General features: G+C 39.6%; 4 protein-coding genes across 4 annotated transcripts; 2 read left to right on the top strand and 2 right to left on the bottom strand.

The window, feature by feature from the left end:
• Window positions 1-4831: 4831 nt before the first annotated feature.
• Window positions 4832-5590, top strand: LOC146608080 (C-type lectin mannose-binding isoform-like). The gene has a single exon (XM_085347142.1). It carries the CDS (start codon window positions 4832-4834, stop codon window positions 5588-5590), a length of 759 nt encoding a protein of 252 aa, XP_085203268.1.
• A 9735-nt stretch (window positions 5591-15325) lies between these two features.
• On the top strand, window positions 15326-16063 carry LOC146608081 (C-type mannose receptor 2-like). Its single transcript, XM_085349030.1, has one exon. It carries the CDS (start codon window positions 15326-15328, stop codon window positions 16061-16063), a length of 738 nt encoding a protein of 245 aa, XP_085205156.1.
• A 4102-nt stretch (window positions 16064-20165) lies between these two features.
• Window positions 20166-21150, bottom strand: LOC146608082 (zinc finger BED domain-containing protein 4-like). Its single transcript, XM_085348647.1, has 2 exons — window positions 21032-21150; window positions 20166-20682 (listed from the first exon to the last, which is right to left on the bottom strand). The coding sequence occupies exons 1-2, from the start codon at window positions 21133-21135 to the stop codon at window positions 20166-20168; spliced, it is 621 nt and encodes a 206-aa protein (XP_085204773.1). The 5' UTR covers window positions 21136-21150.
• Window positions 21151-21272: 122 nt separating this feature from the next.
• LOC146608083 (zinc finger BED domain-containing protein 4-like) lies at window positions 21273-23966 on the bottom strand. The gene is made up of 2 exons (XM_085348648.1): window positions 23025-23966; window positions 21273-21332 (listed from the first exon to the last, which is right to left on the bottom strand). Exons 1-2 carry the CDS (start codon window positions 23964-23966, stop codon window positions 21273-21275), a joined length of 1002 nt encoding a protein of 333 aa, XP_085204774.1.
• Window positions 23967-24360: the final 394 nt, after the last annotated feature.

Raw genomic sequence — 24360 nt, forward strand, 5'->3', positions numbered from 1 at the left:
TCTAAATGAGTCCTTCCAGAATATATGCAATATCCTACTTAAGTTATCTGCAGAACATCTGTTTTTCACGAAACTGACCTGATCCCTATGCACCAAGCAAGGAAGTACGTTCTCAAGCCTCAAAGCTAGTATCTTGGAGATAATCTTTTCGTCCACGTTGGTTAATGAAATTGGGCGGTAATTCCCACAATACTGTGGGTCTTTCCCTTTTTTGTGTAATAACGTGATCACTGCCGATTGCATACTAAGTGGTAATCTCCCCTTTTGAAGCGCATCTTGATACACTGGCAGTAGTCTTGGAGCTAATTCGTCCATAAACACCTCATAAAAATCTGAAGGAAATCCGTCATTGCCTGGAGATTTGCCCAATCTAAGACTACCAATTGCCTGCTTAACTTCAGCTAGTGTGACCTTTCCTTCTAATACAGTTCTTTGGTCTTCGGACAGGTTGGGAATTTTAATAGAAGAAAAGAAATCTGACAACCTCTGTTCCTCCATTGGAGGTGCACAGCTCCTGACAGAATTTAGTAAAAGCATCATTAATTTCTTTTTTACAGGTGGTCAACTTATTATTATTATTATTAGTATTATTATCAAAAATAGATGGTATAAGGTTGCTAGATTTTATCTGCTTAACCCTGTGCACCAGCATTTTACCTGTTCTCTCCCCTTGTTCAAAATACTTTTGATTCAGGCAAAACATTGCATATTCTGCTTTTTTCTGCAGTATGCTGTTCATCTCAAATTTAAGTTTAATTAATTTGTTCCACATTTCCCTCTCTGGGTGCAGCATGTGCTGTTTTTCGAGCTCCTTGATATTCTGTTCCAGCTTCATCCTGTTCATCAGATTGTCCCTCTGAGCTTTTTTAATCGGGGAGCTATACTGGATAAGGCGCCCTCTCAGGTAAGCCTTAAAAGCATCCCAGGTCATTCCAACATCGTCAATAGAGCCCTCGTTACACTCACATTTCCCTTATACATTCGCAATGACCCTTATCCTTCAATAGTGAGTTGTTCAGACGCCACCTGGGTGAAGGTTTAACATTATCATTACTAGAAAGAACAAGGTCAATGGGAGCATGATCCATTACTGCAATGTTACCACTGGAGGACCCAACGGTTTGAATCACCAGAGGGCGAGACACCAGAAAGTAGGTTGAGTGAGGATGCGAAAAGAAAGTATAGTCTCTTTCTTGAGGACGAAGAAGTCTCCATATATCCACCAGGCTCAGTTTCTCTGACACAACGTCTACAGCAGCACTTAACAGGGTCCTTACTTGGTCTAGGACGGGAGGATTTATCCAAAAACACATCCCTGACCTGGTTAAAATCCCCTCCACTTACAATATTTGTATTACCAATATTCCACACAGTGTTACAGACTTCGTGAAAAAATTGTGGTTGAGGAGAATTTGGGGCATATATGTTGACCAGTAGAGCTGGGCGATAGAACGATAACGATATGTATCGCGATATAACTTTTACTCGATAGAGAAATTAAGCTATCGCGATAGACCTCGCCGCTCTTGTCCTCTTAAAAAAAAAAAAAAAAAAAAAAAAAGATCAGCCAATCCAAATTAAGTAGCGCAGAGCCGAACCAATGACAGCCGCAGCGTCACGTCGCGTGACTTGTAACGTACAGCACAAGTGCCAAGCCGCACGTGTGTTTGTTTGGGAAGCAGCCAGCGGGTAATGGAGGAAATGAGTGTGCCGACTAGAAAAATCAACCGAGCGTGACCGAAGAGAAAACAGATGATGGTTCCAACGCCGGAGAGATTGTCGAACGGAAGAGCCATAGAAGTTCCGTAGTGTGAAGGTATTTCGGCTATTTCAAGTCTGACAAAAAACAGAGTAGCGTGCACTGTAAATTGTGCCGAAAGCAAGTCTGGAAATACAATGAACTGGTGCATGCGTCACACTGTGCGCCACGTTATTGTTTCGGTGAAATGAATTTCTACAATACTGTTAATTCTACTCTCTGCAGTGTTTAAATGCTTACATATACACACAGTTACTGTCCCTCCACACATACGACTCTGTTCTGCTTCTATGCCCCAGCTTTGTTTACTTTTTCCAACCGAGGCTTCTAGACTTCTGATTGGCCAATATTTCTGCACGGTTAGGAATCTAGCGCCACCTGCTGCTTTGGCATGTTCATAGCAGCGTTTTCCTTCATTTCTGCCTTTATGTGTGGACGGGATTCTTTTTCAAAACGAAAACGGAAAATCTCCGTTTTCAAAAATACCCGTGTACGTGTGGACGTAGCCTCAGTCTCTGACTGGAAGCGCTAATTCGTCATTCGGCTTTTGTCAGACTAAAGTAACCGTTAAAACTGTTTGAAAAGCTAAGCTATACAACAAGGAGAGATTGAGAATTTCCTTTTAGTTCTCAGTTTATTTGATATTGACAAAAGTTAGTCAGTTTTGTCTGTTCTTCTGTAACACAAACTAAGATTTATTTTTAGAATTAATACTTTGTTTCTAAGTGGAATTGACAATTTAGTCTGTTTCGTTTGTTCTATTTTGAAACTTAAACGCTTTAGCGGCTGCCTTTTGTGTAGTTTGCAATATTTGCCTTTATTTATCTGAAAAAGTCTCATGTTCCTTAAGTACATCTACCCTGTTGAACTTATTATGGGAAATAAATATTTAAATAAAAAAAGCTGCTGATTATTTCACATTTTACTTGTGAGCAACGGCACATTTAAATCTTACAAATATAGTTATTTGGCTTATATCGTGATAGATATCGTTATCGCCTGAAATGAAAAAAACATATCGTGATATGAAAAAATCTCATATCGCCCAGCTCTATTGACCAGTATCACTTTCTGCCCCTGTAGACATGCATCCAAGACCACCCATCCACCCTCCTGATCCGTATAATGCTTGAGTACCTGAGAATCCAGATTTCTTCTGATTATAAGTCTGTATTATAATGTCTGGTGTTTTCGTGTTTGTTGGTTTGTTTTTATTTTGTTTTACTTTGCGAGTTGGTTATTAGATGCTGCTAATTTTGTTCGGTATTTTCAGTCCAGGAAATCCCAGTGAACCTCCGACAATGTGAACCTCTGCAAATAATCTTATGTTTATGATTGTTTTTTTTTTTTTTGCTTTGTTTGTTAGCAGAAAATATGGATGGCTCTGCATGAACTCTTTACAGGATGAGAGGCCACTCATCTCCCAGACTACACAAGACAATAGACACCCAGGTTAAGTTCATTATGCTCCTCTCCTATATCTCTCCCCCACCTGCAGAGTGAACTCCTGGAGACCAGAGGACTTCTTCAAGGATGTAACAGCCTCCCCTCGAGTTGAAGAGCCCCCCAGTTGGCTCCTCACGCCAGGGCTGAGCCCCCATGCACCCACCCGCCCACAACCTCGGCGACACAGCAGAATGCTCGCCACAGGCCCACCCAGGGGCAGCTAGATCAGTAACCTTTCGTCTGTCAGCACAGACCCTCCCCCAGCCCCGCTGCATGCAGCCATGAGGAAACCATCATCTAAGAGCCACCAGAGCCCGTAACCAGGTCGTGACCACAACCCCAGGTTGAGCCCGCCAAGGAAGATGTTTCTAGGGCATCCTCCGACGCCCCAAGCCTGTCCCTGCTGTTTCCATTTTTTTTTTTAGTTTTTTTTTTACCTCAAACAACTATCAACCTCAGATGAGAAAAATGAAACTAATCTTGATTTTCATCTTTAATGATCCAGAACCAGATATCCTGTAAGGACCAAGTTCATCCATTATTTAAATAAAAGACCCCTGCAGACTACTTAATTGGGTTCTTAATTTGTTTCTTTTTTCTAATTTTAGAAGATCAGATGAGGTGTCAATGCATACTAATACAGAAATACAGAACGTGAAAATGTTCACAAACAAGCACCAGACATAAGATAAGATAAGATAACCTTTATTAGTCCCACACGTGGGAAATTTGTTTTGTCACAGCAGGAAGTGGACAGTGCAAAAGTTATGAGGCAAAAATTAGAATACAATAAGAATAAATACAGTACACAACTGTACAGAATAGAATAAAATAAAATACTATATACAGTAGAATAAAATAAAATAAATATACAATAAGATAAAAATAGAATACAAATACAAATACTATATACAACTGAGTAAAAATACAACGATGACAGAAGGATTATTGCACTTAGTATTATTGCATATGTATGGATGTGTGTGCTTGATCAGTTAAAGTCTTTATTATGGAGTCTGACAGCAGTGGGGAGGAAAGACCTGCGAAATCTCTCCGTCCCACACCGTGGGTGCCGCAGTCTCCCACTGAAGGAGCTGCTCAGTGCTGTCACAGTCTGCTGCATGGGGTGGGAGATGTTGTCCATCAGGGATGACAGCTTAGCCGCCGTTCTCCTGTCACTCACCACCTCCACTGGGTCCAGAGGGCATCCTAGAACAGAGCTGGCCCTTCGGATCACCCTGTTCAGTCTCTTCCTGTCCCCAGCAGAGATGCTGCCGCCCCAGCAGACCAAAATGGTCATTCAAGTTTAGATCCACTTCAGAATTCAAAAAATCTTGCTTGTTTACTTTCTTATGACGAATTAATCACACTGTATTTGTTAGATTCTTGTTGCAATTCTACTCACAAGAGGACAATATAAACATGAATTGACCAAAGCTAAAATACAAATGAACAGCACGTGTGATTTGTCACATGGCTGCTAAATACTATAGGTTCAGTGAAGGGAAGGGCCGCCTCAATGCAAATATTTTGTGACAAATACGAAAGGCTCACAGCTTTGACAAGTACCATCCCTCCTCTTTTAACCTTTATCATTAGAGCAAAATACTTTAAAACAAGTAAACAATGGATCTATTCTTCATGTGCATCCTGCTGAGCTTCTCTGGAATTTTTACCAAGTATGTTTATATTGAAGATGAAAAGAATTGGCAGGATGCTCTGACACACTGTCGGCAGCAATACACAGACCTGGCTCCTGTCAGTAATGAACAGGATAATCTCAAACTTCAGCAGCTCTCTGGTATTCTCAATAGTACATCCTGGCCATGTATCTGGATAGGAGCGGAAAGAAATTGCTCCAACAGGGAGCAATGGCTGTGGTCAGGGGGTGGAGTGACTACCACATGTTTCTGGTCACCAGGTGAGCCTAACGACTGTTTCGGTGTTGAAGACAGTGGCTGTCTGCAGAAAAACGGGTGGAATGATGCAAACTCACAGGAACACAAAGCATTCTTCTGCTACCGCGCAGTAGTAGTGGAGGAGCAAAAGACTTGGGAGGAAGCTCTAGAGTACTGCAGGGAGCACCACGATGACCTGGCCAGTGTGGCATCTGAGACCGAGATGCTGCTTATCCAGAGAGAACTGAAAAAACATAATCCCGCTGAACATGTCTGGATTGGTTTGCATTTCTTCTCTCTGGTTGGACAGGCAGGCTGGCTGTGGGTGGATAGGCAGGAGATGGACTACGAGGCCTGGGATGAAGGGGGGAAACCAGCATGTCCTGATCCCAGGATGGAGTGTGCAGCCATACAGGTGACAGAAGGGACTGAGGGTGTTTGGGGGGCTCATGACTGTGAAGAGAAACTTAATTTTGTTTGCTACTGAGGAAATATGCTTTGCAAAATCAATTTTAAATATTCATTTTTGTTACTATAGTTGCTTGGTAGTGTCCTTTGTTCATTGTTCATTTTGCTCCTTGATGTGAATTTCTTGACAGAAGTCTGGTAGCATTGGAGTTCAACTCTGTAAAATGAAATAATAACAATATTTTTTTTAATGTGATGCCGTTTGAGATTATCCTTTTGTTTGCATGCAGAGTGAACCCACACAATTTGCAGTGACCATAGTTGTGTGAAAAGTAAAATAAAAAAAACTGGATGTTAAATAATACAGAGGTTTAAAACAACGCGTTAACGAGCTAACCGTGCTAACACGTTGACGCTGTGCAGCCCCACGCACGTGGCGATCCACGATAACTTGCTAACGGAGATTGTCCTCATTAATGCGGTTATGGCGTTAATGTCATGCTGACAGCACTAATAATTATATGTATAGCTAGGTATGTAGTCTATTCAATCTGACTTATCAATATAATGAATGAGCAATGTACTCTAATCAATTAAATTCTTTTAATGCCTATATTTTTTTGGCATGATTCACCTTTGACCCTGGCAAACTTCCATTTTTTATCTACTGCAGAATATTTTTAAGGGGTTATCTGCTTTAAAAAGCCAGGCCTGGAAAATCTCAGTCATGTTTTTCTGTGTTTTATCCTCAGCTACTTTGACATAAAAGGATCTGCTGTGATGCTTGCACATCTGGCAAAGTGTCAGCTTTGTTTATAAAATATGTAATGATAAATGATCAGAATTATTATATTTCTGACTGTCTGAGTCAAAATTGAATCGAAATTGAATTGAGAATCGAATTGAATCTGGACCATCGGAATCAAATCAGTTATAGAAATAAGTGACAATATCTAGCCCTATTTATAATGTCTGTTTAAATGCTTGTCTGTGATTATTTTCATGTTGCCTCGAAATACAATATCTCCCTCTGCTGTTACATAAAACTTCTGCATGTGTGTACATGGAGAAGTAAAGTGTAAAATGGACACTCACTTGTCTATTACATATTTTGCAGTGATTCTCGGGTTAACTAAGTGAGACATACAGAAAAATATATTAACATGTGGTGGATTTAATGGATGATCATGTTAAAGTACAACATAGAAAAGAAGATAATGTAATCATTGTAATGAATGACTGAAGTTTGCTTCAAACCATTTGAATAAAGGTTACACAGAGAGAGAGCGCAGAAGGGTGAGGCTTAGTATAGAAATACACAGTCAAATCATACAGTGTGGACATCAAGGAGGGGAGGAGAGAGAAGAAAAAGAACGATACAAACACCATGCCAACAAAATGAGTTGTTCTTCCTCTAGTTTTCTGTGATGGGCAGAGAACTTCAGAAGATCTAGCCTTGGGAGTTCATTGTGGGAAATTACAGCAAAAATGCCAGAGGATAAACCACCGCTGAAAAATTATAATTATAATGGAATACTGATAATAACATCCGTGCATATGCATGTACACACCTGTGCATTCATACATGTGTATGCCAAAATAAAAATAAATAAATGGGTATGCATCTGTGTATAGTTAAAAAATTAATTAAATCAGATAATCAAATGCCAATATTAGTAAACAAAACTGGAAGAAATTTGCTGAAGGAAGGATAGAAAAAAATAAATACATCACAAAAGGATGAAAGAAAAGAAAAGAAAAGGGAAGGTGCAGCTCATAGAACACAAAAGAGCTGCTAGAGGTAGCACTGTCAGAAATGATAGTCCTATGTGTTTGCTGACTTCTAACATTTGGCACCATCTTTATTTTCTTTAGACTGTGATCAGCTAGCTATGAGTTGCCCCCAGGCTTTATCACAACCACCAGATTCTGGGAAGAGAGTCTATTTACCGTATTAGTGATGGGATTTCCGGCTCTTTTTAGAGAACCGTCTCTTTCGGCTCCCAACCGGCTCTTCAGGTCGTTTTGTTGCTTTAATTAATTTATTATTAACAACAATATAAAATTATGCACAAAAGGAATTACTAATGTAAAAAACAAACAAACAGTGGTTTTATTTATAAATGTTTATATATAAATATATATGGTGGCCCCTAGAGAGAAAGCACGTACAAACTCCAAAACACCTTTCTAGAGTTAACTGAACTTCCAAAGCAGAGCTACCTAGATCACTTAAATTACACAATTAAAAGCATATGTGTATTGTTCGTGTATTTATACACAAACACTCGTATATATTCAAATAATTAAAAAAAATGTTCATTTACCTGGTACCACCACACATCAAATCTGGTACTTCCTGGCTTGTGTAGCCACTAAGTAACAAAAGCTCAACACTGCCCCTAGCATCTTGGAGCACTTCTGTTGCGTTTTGTATGTGTTTTGGAGTTTGTACGTGCTTCTGAGTTTTTACGTGCTTTGTCTCTAGGGGCCACCGTAAATATACTGTTATTTATTCACTCCACATAAAAAGTAATAAATCAATCATATAATACAAAAAACTATTTACATTTCATCTTTTAGCTAATTACATTTTCAGCTTTTTCCTTCTAAACAAATTTAAAGTGAAACAACACAAAACACTACAAACGACAACACAATTAAATATAAATTAAAATATGAAAACAAAAAAGATGCACATTCTCTTTCCCTCCCGCTCTGTTCCTGTGCTACTGCGAGTGTAACTACCGCCCCTCCACCCAGCGCAAGCACAAGGCTTGTGTGCGGAGTGAAGCGGAAAAAAAAGTGCAAGAGAGAGGGTGAAAGAAAGGGAAAAAAAAAACACGGCTCCCAATAGGTAGCCGGCTCGTGTCGTTCACTTCAAAGATTCGGCTCTAAGAGCCATTTCGTTCACGACCGACACATCGCTATACCGTATTTTCCAGACTATAAGGCAGGCACGTGCGGGGGGGTGGCTAGAGGGGCTTGAGCACACGCCCCTTTCCTGACGGGTGCCCAAAGTGCCCTTTTGTTGAGGCAACTTTAAAAAAAAATTATTATTATTTTTTTTAATGTGTGTGCATGCGGAGTCCTGTCTGTGCCCCTCAACAATAATATTTAACTATTAATCACAGTTTTGCTAAATGAAAGGATCTGGCTTGCATCAGTCACATGATCACATTTAACCAATGATCGCCCTTGACAGCAGAACGCGCTGGTTACGAGCCGGGAACGAGATCACAAAGAGCACGCGCATTTGTTGCGGTCCGGAGCTGTAGGAGAAACACAAGTTAATTCAGAGACACAGACTGATGCGACAAAACCAGTAAGTAGGTGTACAGCGTACACTGTAGTGTATAGTACCCAGGAATATTAGCTTATTACGTACACGTTGGTAAGTTGTCTTGTTGCAACTGACGAACTGAAACAAATGAGCGTACTGTGTGTGCAACAGCGTGACAAACATTACCTGTCCTTTTATTAACTGCACATGTAGTGCTGGTCATAGCTGCTGGCTACCTGTGTAAGGCTGTCATGGGTCTGTAGCTCTGTCACCGTTTTAGGGAACATATTTAGTTTTAAGGTAAGTTTCCGGGCTTTTCCTGCCTTTCTGGAGGGATTATATTTCACTAAAAAATGATCTAATATGCATGTCCACATAATTATGCATTATTATAATTATAATATTTTTTAAAAAAAACACGCTGTATTTTGAAGAACATACATTAAGCGGTAAATGGCCTGTATTTGTATAGCGCTTTACTAGTCCCTAAGGACCCCAAAGCGCTTTACACATCCAGTCATCCACCCATTCATACACAGGTGATGTATGTATTAATGCACTTTATAATACGGTGCACCTTATGTATGAAAACAGACCTGTTCATCGACAGTGCACCTTATAATCCAGTGTGCTTTATGGTCTAAAAAAACCGGTAAATGGCAGCCAGATTACTCTCTTCTTAGTACAGAAAACACTGGACCGTGGAGTTACATAGTTGGTAGTTTTCTGCTCTCTCTCATTGTCAGAGGAGTCTTGCTGGAGATGGGAACATTCTGAAGAAGTCCTCAATCCTGTTGACATGCCTTCTTCAATGGAAGCTGAGTCTAGGGAAAGTGGCAGCAGAGAGAGAGATATCTGTTCTCTAGTCAAAGTCAAAGTCAACTTTATTTGTCAATTCTGCCACATGTACAGGACATACAGAGAATAGAAATTTCGTTACTCTCAAACCCTAGATGAAATAGCAATGAACATTTAAATATAAGAGAGTGATTAAAAATGCAAATAAAATAATTAAAAAGTAAAAATTTAAATAAATACAATACAAATTAACAAGAAAGCTATACAATATACAATATACAGTATTCAGGTAAGGGTAAATGACAATGAGTGTAAACCAGGCAGAGTAGTGCAAATAGGCAAATAGTGCAAATGGAGATTTAGTAATGTACAGTAAGAGATAGTATAACAACAAAGTCTTATGAGGTAGTGGCAGTCCAATGCTCCACAAAGTGACTGGTAACTGGTGCAGGCCAGTGAGTGAGTCAGAGTGTGTGTGTGTGTGTGTGTGTGTGTGTGTGTGTGTGTGTGACAGAGTTCAGTGAGACCATGGAGGAGCGCTGACCCTATGACCTGAACCTGTTAAGGAGCAGACAATGGATATGAGAAGAGGGTTTGTTAGTTTCTCTCTCTGACCACTGCAGGGTGCTGATCACTCACTTATATTTTCATGTTTTTGTTTTCACTTCCTTTTAACATCAGCAGAGTGGGTGCTTTGCATTTTGCATTTCCTCGAGACACCAGTTGCATCTCTTCCTTATATCTAAACTCCAGCCAGTAAACATTTAATTGAGTGGAAGGTGAAGGCATATCTACACAAATTTTTTAACAAGTATACATGGATTTTATATTGCTGTCATATTCCTATTGACGAACACAGGAACTACCCAAAATTACAAAAATACAGAATAAAATTTCTTTTAAGTCCAGTTCTGTGGTTGTAAATGGCCCTGCCTGCCTTTCTTTTAGTTAACATGGAACTTTTATAAGTTAGGAATGATAATAAGATAGGAAACAATTAAAATAACAAATTAAAATTTTCGCAAGTGCAAAATTTGTTTTTCTGTGCTGAAATATTAAAACAGTCTCTAAGGAGTGCAGCACAGGAACAAAATGTTAATTTGGGGGGAAATTTCTAACAAAACTGTTCTGGTCTTTGACGTGTGTGTTCACATTGGAATCAACTGTGTGAAGTGCAGACCACTAACCATAATAGAGACCCATGGTGCTTCTTGTCATGACATGTTTCTGTAGGAAATTTGTTTGCATTCCACTTGACCCACTCTAGATTCATGCTACCAGACACTTACTACTGTCAAATGTTTTCTAAGCCAGTGTATCATTTAAGGTTTCGCAGAAGCCATTTCTCTCTCCTGTGGTGGTGGTTCTGCCTCACAGGAAATACAAGAATGTTGTCCCCACTGACTGAAATCACGGGCTCGTTCTGTCTGCTGCAGGCATGCTAGTTTACTTGACATTTTCTATGGTGCTTCATTGTAGTATCTTGTTTTTCTTTTCAACGCTCCACATCTGCTTTGATGGCATATCTTTAATGAATGCACTATGAGGCCAGCTTCTATAATATTAGGGGATCAATTTGGGGCTTTAAAGCACGTTTGTAGCACTTGCATTTGCGAGCCCAACTGGATCATTGACCATAGGGTAAATCCTTGGGCAGTTTGCCATCAAGCATCATGACCACAACACAGCTGAGCAGTCAGGGCCATTGGGTACACTGTTGGCTTTCCTACACAGGACAAAACTTCAGTGTTAGAGAGCTTGTCTTTCCAAGTGACTGAAAACAAATGATGCTGCTGCATTTGGTCAAACTGCCCAAGCTTCTGGTATGAGCACTGTCCGAATTCGAAAATGTTGAGCAATGGAACAAACAAACAGAGGCCCAGAAGAGTGCAGTCAAACAATGATTTATTGAGTACATGCGTGGGAAGATGTATACTGCAACACCAGCATCGATCTTCACCGAACAGCTCAATTGAGAATGGTTTTATTCATGTCAGGGTTCAACCCCTTCTGCGTCACAAATGAACATAATATGCATCAGTTACAGTAACTAATCAATTAATCGACTCTTTTAATGAGCAGAACATGCAAATGTGTATACAATGATTATAGCTGCACCTGTAATAAAAAGGTTAATATGATACCAGTAGCTTTAATAAACTGTTTAATGCAATGTTAATGATAAAGAATATATGGTAGCAGTAAAATAATTTCTGTATCTCCACAGCACCATGTCACAAAACCCTATATGAGAAATAATATGAACACAGCTCTGTAAACCTTGCACTTCAGTAGACACTTGGTAGTTGAATATTTTATGATCGGACAGGATCTGAAGCAAACCAGAAGCAAAGCAATATTTCCTGACATGAAACTTGGTTTCCGGATCAATGGAGGTGATAGATGTATTTGTGCTTTCTAACTAGCAAAACAGCATTAAGTTGAGTGTTAGAAATACAGATGACTGGATCTCCGTACAGGAAGTGAGATGATGGCTGGTATAACCAAAGTGTTTTTGCTGCCCTAGTAAAACAGCTGGTGACCTTCTGCAGTTCATAGAAAGAACAGCAAGAGCACAATAATCTTCAAACTGTACTTCATGGGTTACTATTTCCCTGATTGTGGTACTTGAGCTGATTCTTACAAGACTGAGAATATTTGATTGTTTTCACAAATGATTTGCATTATTATTATATTCTTTTCTTCTGTTAAAACAAAACATCATGTGTTTATTTATTATTTTTAATTAATTTAGTTTTTAGCTATTTTAGTGTCTTGAGAAAAAAAGAAAAGAAAAAAACTAACGACAAACAAACAATAAAACCCGCCAATATCAAATCTATTGTTATTGTTAAGCCACAGTGTTATTGCTTTTCTGCATTCGTTTATGGCATACAAGTGCTTAGCAATAACACTGTGCCTTTATAATATTTACATTTATGCTAATCACTGATGATGTTTTAAAATGTATTAGTTTGTGTTTACCTGGAAACAAAATAAATAGGTTTCACATTTGTATTTACGTCATCTGTATGCAAGTGTGCAGGTAAATAAATTCAGGAACATATTTTCCTTGCTTTCAGTCTTGTGTTTCTGTGTCCATAACACTTTGTTTTCGTGTATTTCATTGTTATAAATATTCTATTTCAGAGCTGTGTTCTTCATTGTTTTTAATGAATTAGCACAATCATAACACCAAGTTGACATATCTATCTTTCCATCCATCAGTCTAATGAGATCCGAAATTTATGTCTTGACCTGGAGATCAGGTTTTTTGATGGGAACTTGACTCGTTATTCTATTGTGTTTAAGTTATTTGCACATTATTCTGATTGCAGAAACAAAGCCATGTTTGTCCTTTGACTTTGTTAAAGCCGGTTATTCTTGTGCCGTGTCTGTAGCTGCTGAGCTGTATACAGAGACTCTTGAGTACCTGAAGTTCTTCCTTTTTTATGTGTTCAAGTGACCTTAGTATCTTAGTAACCAACCTTTTTCATATATGAGCTTGGTTCAGACAATATACTGTAAATTTATTTATATTATTTTGAATATCTATATGATTGTTACATTTTGTTTTTCCTTCTTTTATCAGGTTTCTGTGAAAATATGGCTCATTGAAAAAAGTCCTCATCTAGTAATGCAAAAAATTGAGCCACTCGGTCTGCTGAGACCTGGTTTGGACGAAAGGGTTGTTGTACTTTAAACAAATCAATAATTTGTTTAGCATGCTCTGTTCCAGTAGATTACATCTGTTTACATCTGCTCTGGGTTTCCACTCATCATACCTTGTTTTTAAATCTAGGAGTCCGCCAAAGGTCACCATCAACAAAATCACCGAAGCATGTCAACCTTGTTAAGAGACATTTTTGTGAGTGGTTTTTTTTTTGTAATTATAAATGAAGGTAATTTACTTTGCTTAGAGTCTTTTGTAACTGCAGGCGATGCCATAGGTCATTTGGCATTCACTTCCATATTAACCAGAAAAGCAAGAAAAATGACCTGAATCTAAAAATCTACTTAAAGTAAAATTTCTTGAAGAAACAATTAGGCTAAACATTTAATTTATGTTTAATCATCAAGTAATCTTTATTTCCTAATATTATGTGCACACATTTACAAACTTGTTTGCCTGCATTTTGACTAGAAGTTTTTATACCTGCTGCAGTGTAGAGAACAATGAACTGTTTTCATCATTTTTTTCAGTCAGCTGATTTCAAAAGAAAATACATGTTATTTAAAAAAAATGGTAATAAAGTAAAAGGAAACAGCAACTGTGCAACAGCTGTACTGGATGCTGACTGATTCAGTGAATGAAAGTACTAGTGATGGGTCGTTCGCGAACGAAATGGCTCTTAGAGCCGGCTCTTTGACGTGAACGACGCGAGCCGGCCCCTTATCGCGAGCCGTCACGTGGGGTTTTTTTTTTTTTTTCTTTTCTTTCTCTCAGCCTCTCTCTCGCACTTTTTTTCCGCTTCACTCTGCACGCGAGCCTTGTGCTTTACGCTGGGCAGAGGGGGGAGGGGCGGTAGTTACACTCAGTAGCACAGGAACAGAGCCAGAGAGAGAGAAAGAGAGGCAGGGACAACAACATTAGAAAGGTATAGTAATCATCCACAACTATTTTCGGTTGCAGATGATAAAGGATTGAGAAAGTTTATTCATGCAGGTCCATATGACAGAGAATATGCATGTTCTTTTAGTTTTCATATTATAATTTATATTTAATTGTGTTGTGGTTTGCAGTGTTTTGTGTTCTTTTCACTTTAAATTTGTGAAAGGAAAAAGCTGAAAATTTAAATAGTTAAAACTTGAAATGTGAATAGTTGATTTTTGTATTAGATGATTTATTTATTACATTTTATGTGGAGTGAATAAATAAAAGTATATTTACGGTGGCCCCTAGAGACAAAGCACATACAAACTTCAAATCACGTACGAACTCTGAAGCATGTACAAACTCCAAAACACGTAAAAACACGTACAAACTCCAAAACACGTAAAAACTCCAAAACACGTAAAAACACGTACAAACTCCGAAGCACGTAAAAACTCAGAAGCATATAAAAACTCAGAAGCACATAAAAACTCAAAACACGTACAAAAGACAACAGAAGTGCTCCAGGATGCTGGGCACAGTGTTGAGCCTTTGTTATCTTGTGGCTACACAAGCCAGCAAGTACCAACGACCGGATTTGGTGTGTGGTAATAACAGGTAAATGAACTTTTTTTTAAAATTATTTGAATATATATATGAGTGCCTGTGTATAAATACACAAACAATACACACATGCTTTCAATTGTGTGATTTAAGTGATCTAGTAGCTCTGCTTTGGAAGTTCAGTTCATGCTAGAAATGTGTTTTGGAGTTTATACGTGTTTTGTCTCTAGGGGCCACCGCATATATTTATATATAAACATATATAAATAAAACCACTTGTTTTTACGTTAGTAATTCCTTTTGTGCATAATTTTATATTATTGTTAATAATAAATTAATTAAAGCAACAAAACAACCTGAAGAGCCGGTTCGGAGCCGAAAGAGCCGGCTCTTTTTAGTGAGCCGAACCGAAAGAGCCGGATCTCTAAAAAGAGCCGGAAATCCCATCACTAGAAAGTACTGCCCTATGCAAATACGTTTTGACAGACAAACATAAAAAGTCAAAGCTCCAGCAGATATCATCAAACCTCTCTGTATCTTTGTTGCTCTTGAGAACTCTTTGAAGCAAGACAGCAATGAATCCAATTTTTCCCTGCATCCTGCTCCTGCTGAGCTTGTCTGGAACTTTTACCAAGTATGTTTACATTGAGGAGAAATACAGCTGGAAACAGGCTTTAGATTACTGTTGCCAGCACCATACAGACCTGGCTCCTGTTAATAATGAGCGCGACATCCACATACTTCAGGAGCTCTCCGGTGGCACAACTAAAAAGATCTGGATAGGACTGATAAGGAGGTCCTCAGACAAAAACAAATGGTTGTGGTCAGGAGGTGGAGAGGTGTCCAGGTTTTTCTGGGAAATTAACCAACCTGACAATAAGAGTAATGACAATTATGGCTATACTGAGAAAAACAGGTGGCATGATTCAGACGGAGGTGGTAAGGAACACTTTTTCTGCTACTGGCCAGTGGTGGCAACTAAAAAAAAGACTTGGGAGGAAGCTCTGGAGTACTGCAGGGAGCACCATAACGACCTGGCCAGTGTGGCATCAGAGACCGAGATGATGCTGATCCAGAAAGAGCTGAAGAAACATAACACCACTGAACATGTCTGGATTGGCTTGCGCTTCTTGTCCAGAGAGTGGCTGTGGGTGGACAAACAAGAGATGGGCTACGAGGCCTGGGGTGATGGGGGAAAACCATTGTGTCCGCACCCCAAGATGAAGTGTGGAGCCCTACAAGTGACAGGAGGGACTCAAGGTGTTTGGGAGGCGCATGATTGTGTGGAGAGACTCAATTTTATTTGCTACTGAAGTTGTTTACTTTGCAAAATGAATTTTAATAACATTTTTGTTTATTGTAGTTAGTACAGTTTGGTTATTTATATCGCCTGTTTCATTTCTATCCTGTCAAAAAATTATGTAAGCTAGATTTTTTTTTTGAAAGAATTCTATTTCAACTTTTTGTTTTGATATGTAAATAAAAAATGTCTATGTTGATTAAATCAAAAACAAGCAAAACAAAAAGAAAAATTTAATTGTTATTTCTCCTGCAGCAATATCAAAGTTCATTTATACTCAGTTGTAAAAATGTGTCTGTTTAAATGTTAATTGTGCAGCATAACTGTTGAAAATATAGTTAGACCCAAGTACTGGGACCATGTTAGCTTGGATATTTATCATATTTTAATCTCTGGTGTATTTTTTCCTATTTCTGTCTTATCAAGTTAAACAATCTTAAGCTTATTAAAAATAAAAATAAATCTCTTTTATTCGTTTCCTCGAGAAATAATATTTTTTGTTACCTTTGTTTGGGACCCTGGAAGAAGGAAACATCAGGAAATGCAAAGAAATCAACAGGCAGATGATTTTAGTAACCATTTTTTTTCTTGTGTTTTTAAAGTGTTTAAACGTTTTTCTGTCTGGTTAAAATTTACAGATACAGTGTTTTTTAAATGTTTTGAGCCACCTCACATTTCTTTATATTTTACATTATATTTTAGGAAATGGGAAGTAGGTGCAGGAATTTATTGAACCAAACACCTGTGTTTGCACAGATGTGAACAGCAGCTACCTATACAAAAGCACTTGTTTCATTTATGCCATGTAGTCAGCATCTTAGGGATCTGATAGCAATAATTTAATGATTAAATTCAGACCATTAGCACACAACATATACAATAATAATTTGACTTTTCCAATCTATAAGAGTCTGCAATTTGAGCATCTTTTATTAATTTACTTTAAGAGCTGTCTCTGCCAGTGAAAGCTAATCTGAACTTTTGTCTCATTATTATTATTGGCATAGTTATTAATATTATAGTTATGATTATAGTCTCCAGCGTTTTCAGCCCAGGGGCACTCCCAAGATTTGCTGGTTCCCCCAGTGCCCCAATGTTTTAGTAACCCCCCCAAATGCCCCCCCCCCCCCATGAAATAAAATTGTACACTACATTGGAGTAGAATGAAGCATGCACACGAAGTAATTTTGATTCATTTATTATGTTTGTTCATGTGGGTCCCACTTTTCTTACTTTCTTTGTTCAGTTGCTTTATTATGAGTCACAGAAAGTGGAGTGTTGCCAAGGCACGTTAAGGCATGTCTGTTTAAATGCAAATACTTAAGAGGAATTGAGGTAGATAAATGATCTTTTTTGCCACCAAAGGATTACAGGGTAAACAAAGCCATGAAACAATTTGACATTCAAATAACACTGGAGGAAGAAAGGTGGGGACAGCTGGTGAATCTAAGGTCACACAAGCCTATCACGTTTCAACATTTACACAAAGTAGGCACATGGGAGTTTTGATTTTGAGTTGTTAAGAAAGAGGGCTTTGTTTTTCTACCCTGTAACACCACCAAGTCATTGTCTGTGAAGCTTCTCAGTCATCCAGGGCATTGTTTCTTCAGTTCAAGGGTCAAGTGGTGGAGAGTCCCAGATTTAAGCCCTGTGGATGTGTAACCTCAAGAGGAACAATGGACCCGCTAATGATCCTCTACCTATTCACACAAGCCAAGGTGTGAAGACGGGTGAAGGTGACCTTGAACTGAAGAAGCTTCTTGGATGAGAGGTGAAACGTCTTCAAGCAACTTAAAGAAGTGCAGACACTTTTCTTTCCAAGCTCCTTAGACCACAAGTCATTGGTTCTGATATGTGGATGACACCTGGGTGGAAGTCAAATTTCAGGATGGACCACAATTCACTGATCACATTAACTAGTTAGACAAATACATCATGTCCACCAGGGAGGATAAGGAAAGTGGCAGGTTAGCCTTCTAAGACTGTGAGATTTCCATCAGTAATGGGGGACATTGAAAAATTGATGTGTACCATAAACCTACACATACGGAACAGTATTTAACCTCCTAGGACCTGGCGTCCAAATATGTGGACATCACATTTTGGGTTGTCTAGACCAAAATACGAGATTTTGCTCTACAAGGGCCTGATATCCACTTACGAGGACATTATACTGCCACTGTTCTATTGAAATTTAAAACAATTGTCCTATTTGAATCTCATTTTTCTCATAATCAAAAATCAGGTAAAAAAAAAATCTGGTAATTCTTTGTTTTTAAATTCATCAGGTCCCAAACAGCCACAAAAGCCAAGAGAAATTAAAAATGCATGCCATGAAAGAGTTCGGGTATTAGGAGGTTAAGGTTTGATCATCTGCTAGAGCACAAACTGGGTGTGATCAGGATGGTACAAAATAGAGCGAACAGGGAAGCAGAAGAACATCACATCAAGAAGGCTCTGAGTAAATGTGGTTATGCCAGCTGGACATTTGTCAAAGCTGGGAAGGCGGCTAAAAAAAGTTCCAGCCGATCCAGGAGAGAAGAACAACTGCTCCCTTAGCGACAAACGTTAGTGATCCCTTATGTGTCAGGTAGAGATGGACCGATCCGATATTACGTATCGGTATCGGTCCGATACTGACCTAAATTACTGGATCGGATATCGGAGAGAAATAAAAAATGTAATCCGATCCGAAGTATCACAGAATCACTTCACAAAACATGCTACTTGGCGTAACCCAGCTCGGCGCATCGGAGCAGTATGTGTCACGTGATAGAGCAACTGTTGTCTGCGAGACCTGTCGGTGGTCTGTTGGAGCATTTGGAGCCTCGCTACATGCTTCCTAACCGCGGCATTTCATCTCAGCGAAAACTATCCCAGAGAAGTAAAACAAGTGTGTAAGTTCATCCCCGAATGTTTGCATAGTATTTCCACGTTAAGTTAACAACTGATATATTGAGCCACAGATGGACTGGCCATCGCAGTTCCATATTGAAGTGAAAAGGAAGCGATTTGTCTCGTACTTCAGTTAGAATTAAAAAGTAGACACAAAGCTGGAGTTATTCTGTCTTTGCTGCGCAGTTGCATCTTCTTCTCTCATTCACTCCCCCTCCCTCTCCTGTTATTACTTCAAACATGAAACTGATCAGCTGATCGGCTTTTCTGTCGCAAGTCCCGTCTTTCTTGTTTGTTTATCGCCCACTTTGCGCTGGGGGCCTCTGGATGTCTGGAGTTTTGATCTCCTCCATACCTGCTTCATACCCTGGAGGACGGGGCTGTGGCCCCCCCCACACTCCCTAGCAGATCGTTACATGGAGAAACCTTTGGAATGCAAGCATGCTGATCCACACAGGTATGCACACAGGTGTACACACGGGTATTCACAGACGCGGACTTCAGCTTTCTTGGCTGCTGCCTCAAAGCACATTGTGCGCTGTCTATCTTGCGTGCTGCACAATATCGTTTATTATTTAGTATCTACTAGGGATGGCACGATACCACTTTTTTATGTCCGATACCGATATCATAAATTTGGATATCTGCCGATACCGATATAAATCCGATATATCTATTTTTTAAACTGTTTTTGTATAAGTTCAAAGTCAAATTTAAAAAGACAAAACACTAAAGCTATTCTCTTATACTTGCATGCAAGAAAAAGACTGCACCCAAAATATTGCTCACTTCAACAATGCATATCTCTTTATTTAAACTTTAGCACTGTTTAGCTGTCACCACTATCAAAATATCCATCCTGAAAGTGCGCAACATAATGCAGAACTTTAAATGTCGAAGTATTTAAAGTAACATTCATCAAAATAAAAGTGCAACATTATGCAGAACTTTAAATCTCGAAGTATTTAAAGTAACATTCATCAAAATAAAAGTGCAACATTATGCAGAACTTTAAATCTCGAAGTATTTAAAGTAACATTCATCAAAATAAAAGTGCAACATTATGCAGAACTTTAAATCTTGAAGTATTTAAAGTAAAATTCAAGTAAATAAAAGTGCAACTTTATACAAATTTCAAAACCCCTTTGGTACTGAAAAAAGGTGAAATTTTAGCAGAGCAAACAACATTCTTGTAATAATGCAGTTGTAACTTTTTTTTTTCACTTTAACATGAGAGGTAGGTTCTTCTTCAGAAAGATCAACATTTCAACCTTCTCAGCTGTCAGCCTGCTTCTCCTTTCATTAATGATAATGGAGGCTGTACTGAAGAGTCTCTCACTCTCAATACTTGTGGTAGGTGCACAGAGAAATTTAGCTGCTGTAGAAACCAGAGTGGGAAATCTAAGTTTGTTGGCTTGCCAGTACAGCAGTGGATTATCTGAGCGTTGAATGGTTGGCTCACTAAGGTAAGTTTGCACTTCAATACGTGCACTTGTCGTGGCTAACTGAGGAACAGGATCTTGAGTGTTTTCCTTCAGGATTTCATCAAAAACACTTTCAAGTCTGCTTTGGCTGGAAGATTCCACCCGTGGAGTCTTCTTTGCTGGCTCCAAGACTGCTGATGTCCCCTCTGCTGGCTCTGAGGAGTTTAATGTAGTTCTCAAAAACTCCATCTTCCTCACCTCTGCCATCAAAGCATCCTTAGCTTGTTTTGAGGTTTCTACACTCGTGAAGTACCTGAAATGAAAAAAGTCCAAACTTGAATATTAAACAATCATTAAATTTATCATTAGTAGCATTCAGCAGTGTGATTAAACTATCATTCCTCATTCTTGCTTTTTATTCCATGCCCATTATAAAGACCTCAACATACTTTGCTGTACTACTCTGAATCAGACAATACGTTATAATGCGCAATGGTGGTGTCCTGACTGAATGACAAGTCTATCACAACTAATCTAGAATGTCCTCACCATTTTCTGACACACTCTCTCTAATGCACTATCACTTATACACACACACACACACACACACACACACACAACAAGTTGATCTGTTAAAATAACATGAGTGAAGCCTTACATACCTGTCTTTATATCTTGGATCCAGCAGTGTTGCAACTGTGTATAGTGGCTCGGATTCCACGTCTCTGAAGCGTCTGTTAACTGCTTCGAGAAGAGTGCCTTTCATTTTCTTTATTCCATCGTCGGCCTCGTTTTCTCGGGAGAGCACGCGCTTAAGGACGCAGACAATAGGGATGACATCAGATGCAGATGAGGATGATGCGCTTACCTCCTTTGTTAACTCCTCAAAGGGAGCTAGAGCTGTCAGGACCTTTTCCAGTAACCCCCACTGCTGTGCACTAAGTGTGGCAGGCAGATCATACTCTGCAGAATACAGTGGGGCAAAAAAGTATTTAGTCAGCCACCGATTGTGCAAGTTCCCCCACCTAAAATGATGACAGAGGTCAGTAATTTGCACCAGAGGTACACTTCAACTGTGAGAGACAGAATGTGAAAAAAAAATAAATCCATGAATCCACATGGTAGGATTTGTAAAGAATTTATTCGTAAATCAGGGTGGAAAATAAGTATTTGGTCAATAACAAAAATACAACTCAATACTTTGTAACATAACCTTTGTTGGCAATAACAGAGGTCAAACGTTTACTATAGGTCTTTACCAGGTTTGCACACACAGTAGCTGGTATTTTGGCCCATTCCTCCATGCAGATCTTCTCGAGAGCAGTGATGTTTTGGGGCTGTCGCCGAGCAACACGGACTTTCAACTCCCACCACAGATTTTCTATGGGGTTGAGGTCTGGAGACTGGCTAGGCCACTCCAGGACTTTCAAATGCTTCTTACGGAGCCACTCTTTTGTTGCCCGGGCGGTGTGTTTTGGATCATTGTCATGTTGGAAGACCCAGCCTCGTTTCATCTTCAAAGTTCTCACTGATGGAAGGAGGTTTTGGCTCAAAATCTCACGATACATGGCCCCATTCATTCTGTCCTTAACACGGATCAGTCGTCCTGTCCCCTTGGCAGAAAAACAGCCCCATAGCATGATGTTTCCACCCCCATGCGTCACAGTAGGTATGGTGTTCTTGGGATGCAACTCAGTATTCTTCTTCCTCCAAACACGACGAGTTGAGTTTATACCAAAAAGTTCTACTTTGGTTTCATCTGACCACATGACATTCTCCCAATCCTCTGCTGTATCATCCATGTGCTCTCTGGCAAACTTCAGACGGGCCTGGACATGCACTGGCTTCAGCAGCGGAACACGTCTGGCACTGCGGGATTTGATTCCCTGCCGTTGTAGTGTGTTACTGATGGTGACCTTTGTTACTTTGGTCCCAGCTCTCTGCAGGTCATTCACCAGGTCCCCCCGTGTGGTTCTGGGATCTTTGCTCACCGTTCTCATGATCATTTTGACCCCACGGGATGAGATCTTGCGTGGAGCCCCAGATCGAGGGAGATTATCAGTGGTCTTGTATGTCTTCCATTTTCTGATGATTGCTCCCACAGTTGATTTTTTCACACCAAGCTGCTTGCCTATTGTAGATTCACTCTTCCCAGTCTGGTGCAGGTCTACAATACTTTTCCTGGTGTCCTTCGAAAGCTCTTTGGTCTTGGCCATGGCGGAGTTTGGAGTCTGACTGTTTGAGGCTGTGGACAGGTGTCTTTTATACAGATGATGAGTTCAAACAGGTGCCATTCATACAGGTAACGAGTGGGGGACAGAAAAGCTTCTTACAGAAGACGTTACAGGTCTGTGAGAGCCAGAGATTTTCCTTGTTTGAGGTGACCAAATACTTATTTTCCACCCTGATTTACGAATAAATTCTTTACAAATCCTACCATGTGGACTCATGGATTTTTTTTTCACATTCTGTCTCTCACAGTTGAAGTGTACCTCTGGTGCAAATTACTGACCTCTGTCATCATTTTAAGTGGGGGAACTTGCACAATCGGTGGCTGACTAAATACTTTTTTGCCCCACTGTATGCACACAAGGCTCGCTTCTGTTCTGTGAGGGTCTTGATCATATAATATGTGCTATTCCATCTTGTTCGCACATCTTGTATCAGACGTTTGGGTGACATGTTCAGCTCCATTTGAATGTCCTCCAAATGCGAATATGCCTGTGGTGAGTATTTGAAGTGACCCACTATTTTTCTGCCCACTGTCACAGCATCACATACACCACATTGTGCAAGCAGTCCCTCATTCACCACAAGTTGCAAAGTGTGCGCGAAGCATCCCAAACTTGCAACACCTAGCCGGTCCATTGCCTTTTTTATATTGCTGGCATTGTCTCGCAAAACAACGTGGACTTTATTCTTTGGAATTTTCCACGCATTTAACATTTCCTCTATAGCTGCAGCGATGGACTCTCCTGTGTGTGAACCACGAAACTCTTTGGCCTGCAACACTGCTTTTTGCATTGTAAAACTCGAGTCTATCCAGTGTACAGTCAAGCTTAGCAGGGACAACGGACAAACGTCCGAGCTCCAGATATCAGTCGTCATGCTTAACGTGGGAATTATTTCCAAACTTTCGGAGATGAACTTGCGCACCTGTTTGTACTTGCCTGGGATAGCTTCCTCCGAGATGAAATGCCGGTTTGGCAGCATGTAGCGAGGCTCTAAATGCTCAATTAAGCGTCGAAAACCATCATTTTCCACAACGGAAAGGGGCTGGTCATCAAGCACAACAAATTCAACTATTTTCTCCGTTATCAGCTTCACTCTATTGCTTTCCGGAGGGAATTTCTCACGTCTCTGAATATTTTCCAAAAGCGTTTGTTGATATGGTACACTTTTCTGCTTAGCTTTGGAGGCCAGGCTAAATTCCGCGTACTCCTTTGCGTGGTGTTTCTGTAAGTGTTTAATCATGTTTGTGGTGTTAAAATTCCCCACACTGCTACCACCCCGCGAAACACTTGCATCGCATAAGTTGCATTCGGCAGTCTTGCTTTTTTCGTCTTTTAGTTTGAAATAAATCCACACTGCTGACATGATGGCTCTGAGCTCTCCCACACGATAACCACTCGATCACGTGACGCATACTGCTCTGACGTGCTAAGGTCATGACCTGGGTTATACCATGTTAGCGAGTTTTTGAGGTGCTTTTGTGATATTCACTGGATCGGATAAAAATTTTTAAATTTCTCTCCGATATCCGATCCAGTAACTTACGTCAATATCGGACCGATACCGATACTGAATATCGGATCGGTCCATCTCTAGTATCTACTGATATCTACTGCTAGCTAGTTTATTGTGATGGTGCCGTTTTTTAAATTATGTTGCTCTTTGTTGTTTGCTTTCTCTTCTGTTTTTTTTCTCCATACAGGTGACCCAGGTGTTTTGTTTTTTTTTGTTTGTTTTTTTTTTTCTTTCTTCCCCCCCT

Source organism: Diplotaxodon limnothrissa, linkage group LG23 (assembly GCF_057381915.1).
Source record: "Diplotaxodon limnothrissa isolate DT_005_m linkage group LG23, D_limnothrissa_male_GT1.1, whole genome shotgun sequence".
Taxonomy (NCBI): Eukaryota; Metazoa; Chordata; class Actinopteri; order Cichliformes; family Cichlidae; genus Diplotaxodon; species Diplotaxodon limnothrissa.

Excerpts from the sequence above, each read along its gene's own strand:
- LOC146608081 (XM_085349030.1), top strand. The coding sequence starts at position 15,326 with ATGAATCCAATTTTTCCCTGCATCCTGCTCCTGCTGAGCTTGTCTGGA.
- LOC146608080 (XM_085347142.1), top strand. The coding sequence starts at position 4,832 with ATGGATCTATTCTTCATGTGCATCCTGCTGAGCTTCTCTGGAATTTTT.
- LOC146608082 (XM_085348647.1), bottom strand. The coding sequence starts at position 21,135 with ATGAAAGGCACTCTTCTCGAAGCAGTTAACAGACGCTTCAGAGACGTG. Across the intron at positions 20,683-21,031 it reads GATCCAAGATATAAAGACAG|GTACTTCACGAGTGTAGAAA; the intron begins GTATGTAAGGCT and ends TTTTCATTTCAG.
- LOC146608083 (XM_085348648.1), bottom strand. The coding sequence starts at position 23,966 with ATGTCAGCAGTGTGGATTTATTTCAAACTAAAAGACGAAAAAAGCAAG. Across the intron at positions 21,333-23,024 it reads CCAAACGTCTGATACAAGAT|AGTATGATCTGCCTGCCACA; the intron begins GTGCGAACAAGA and ends TGTATTCTGCAG.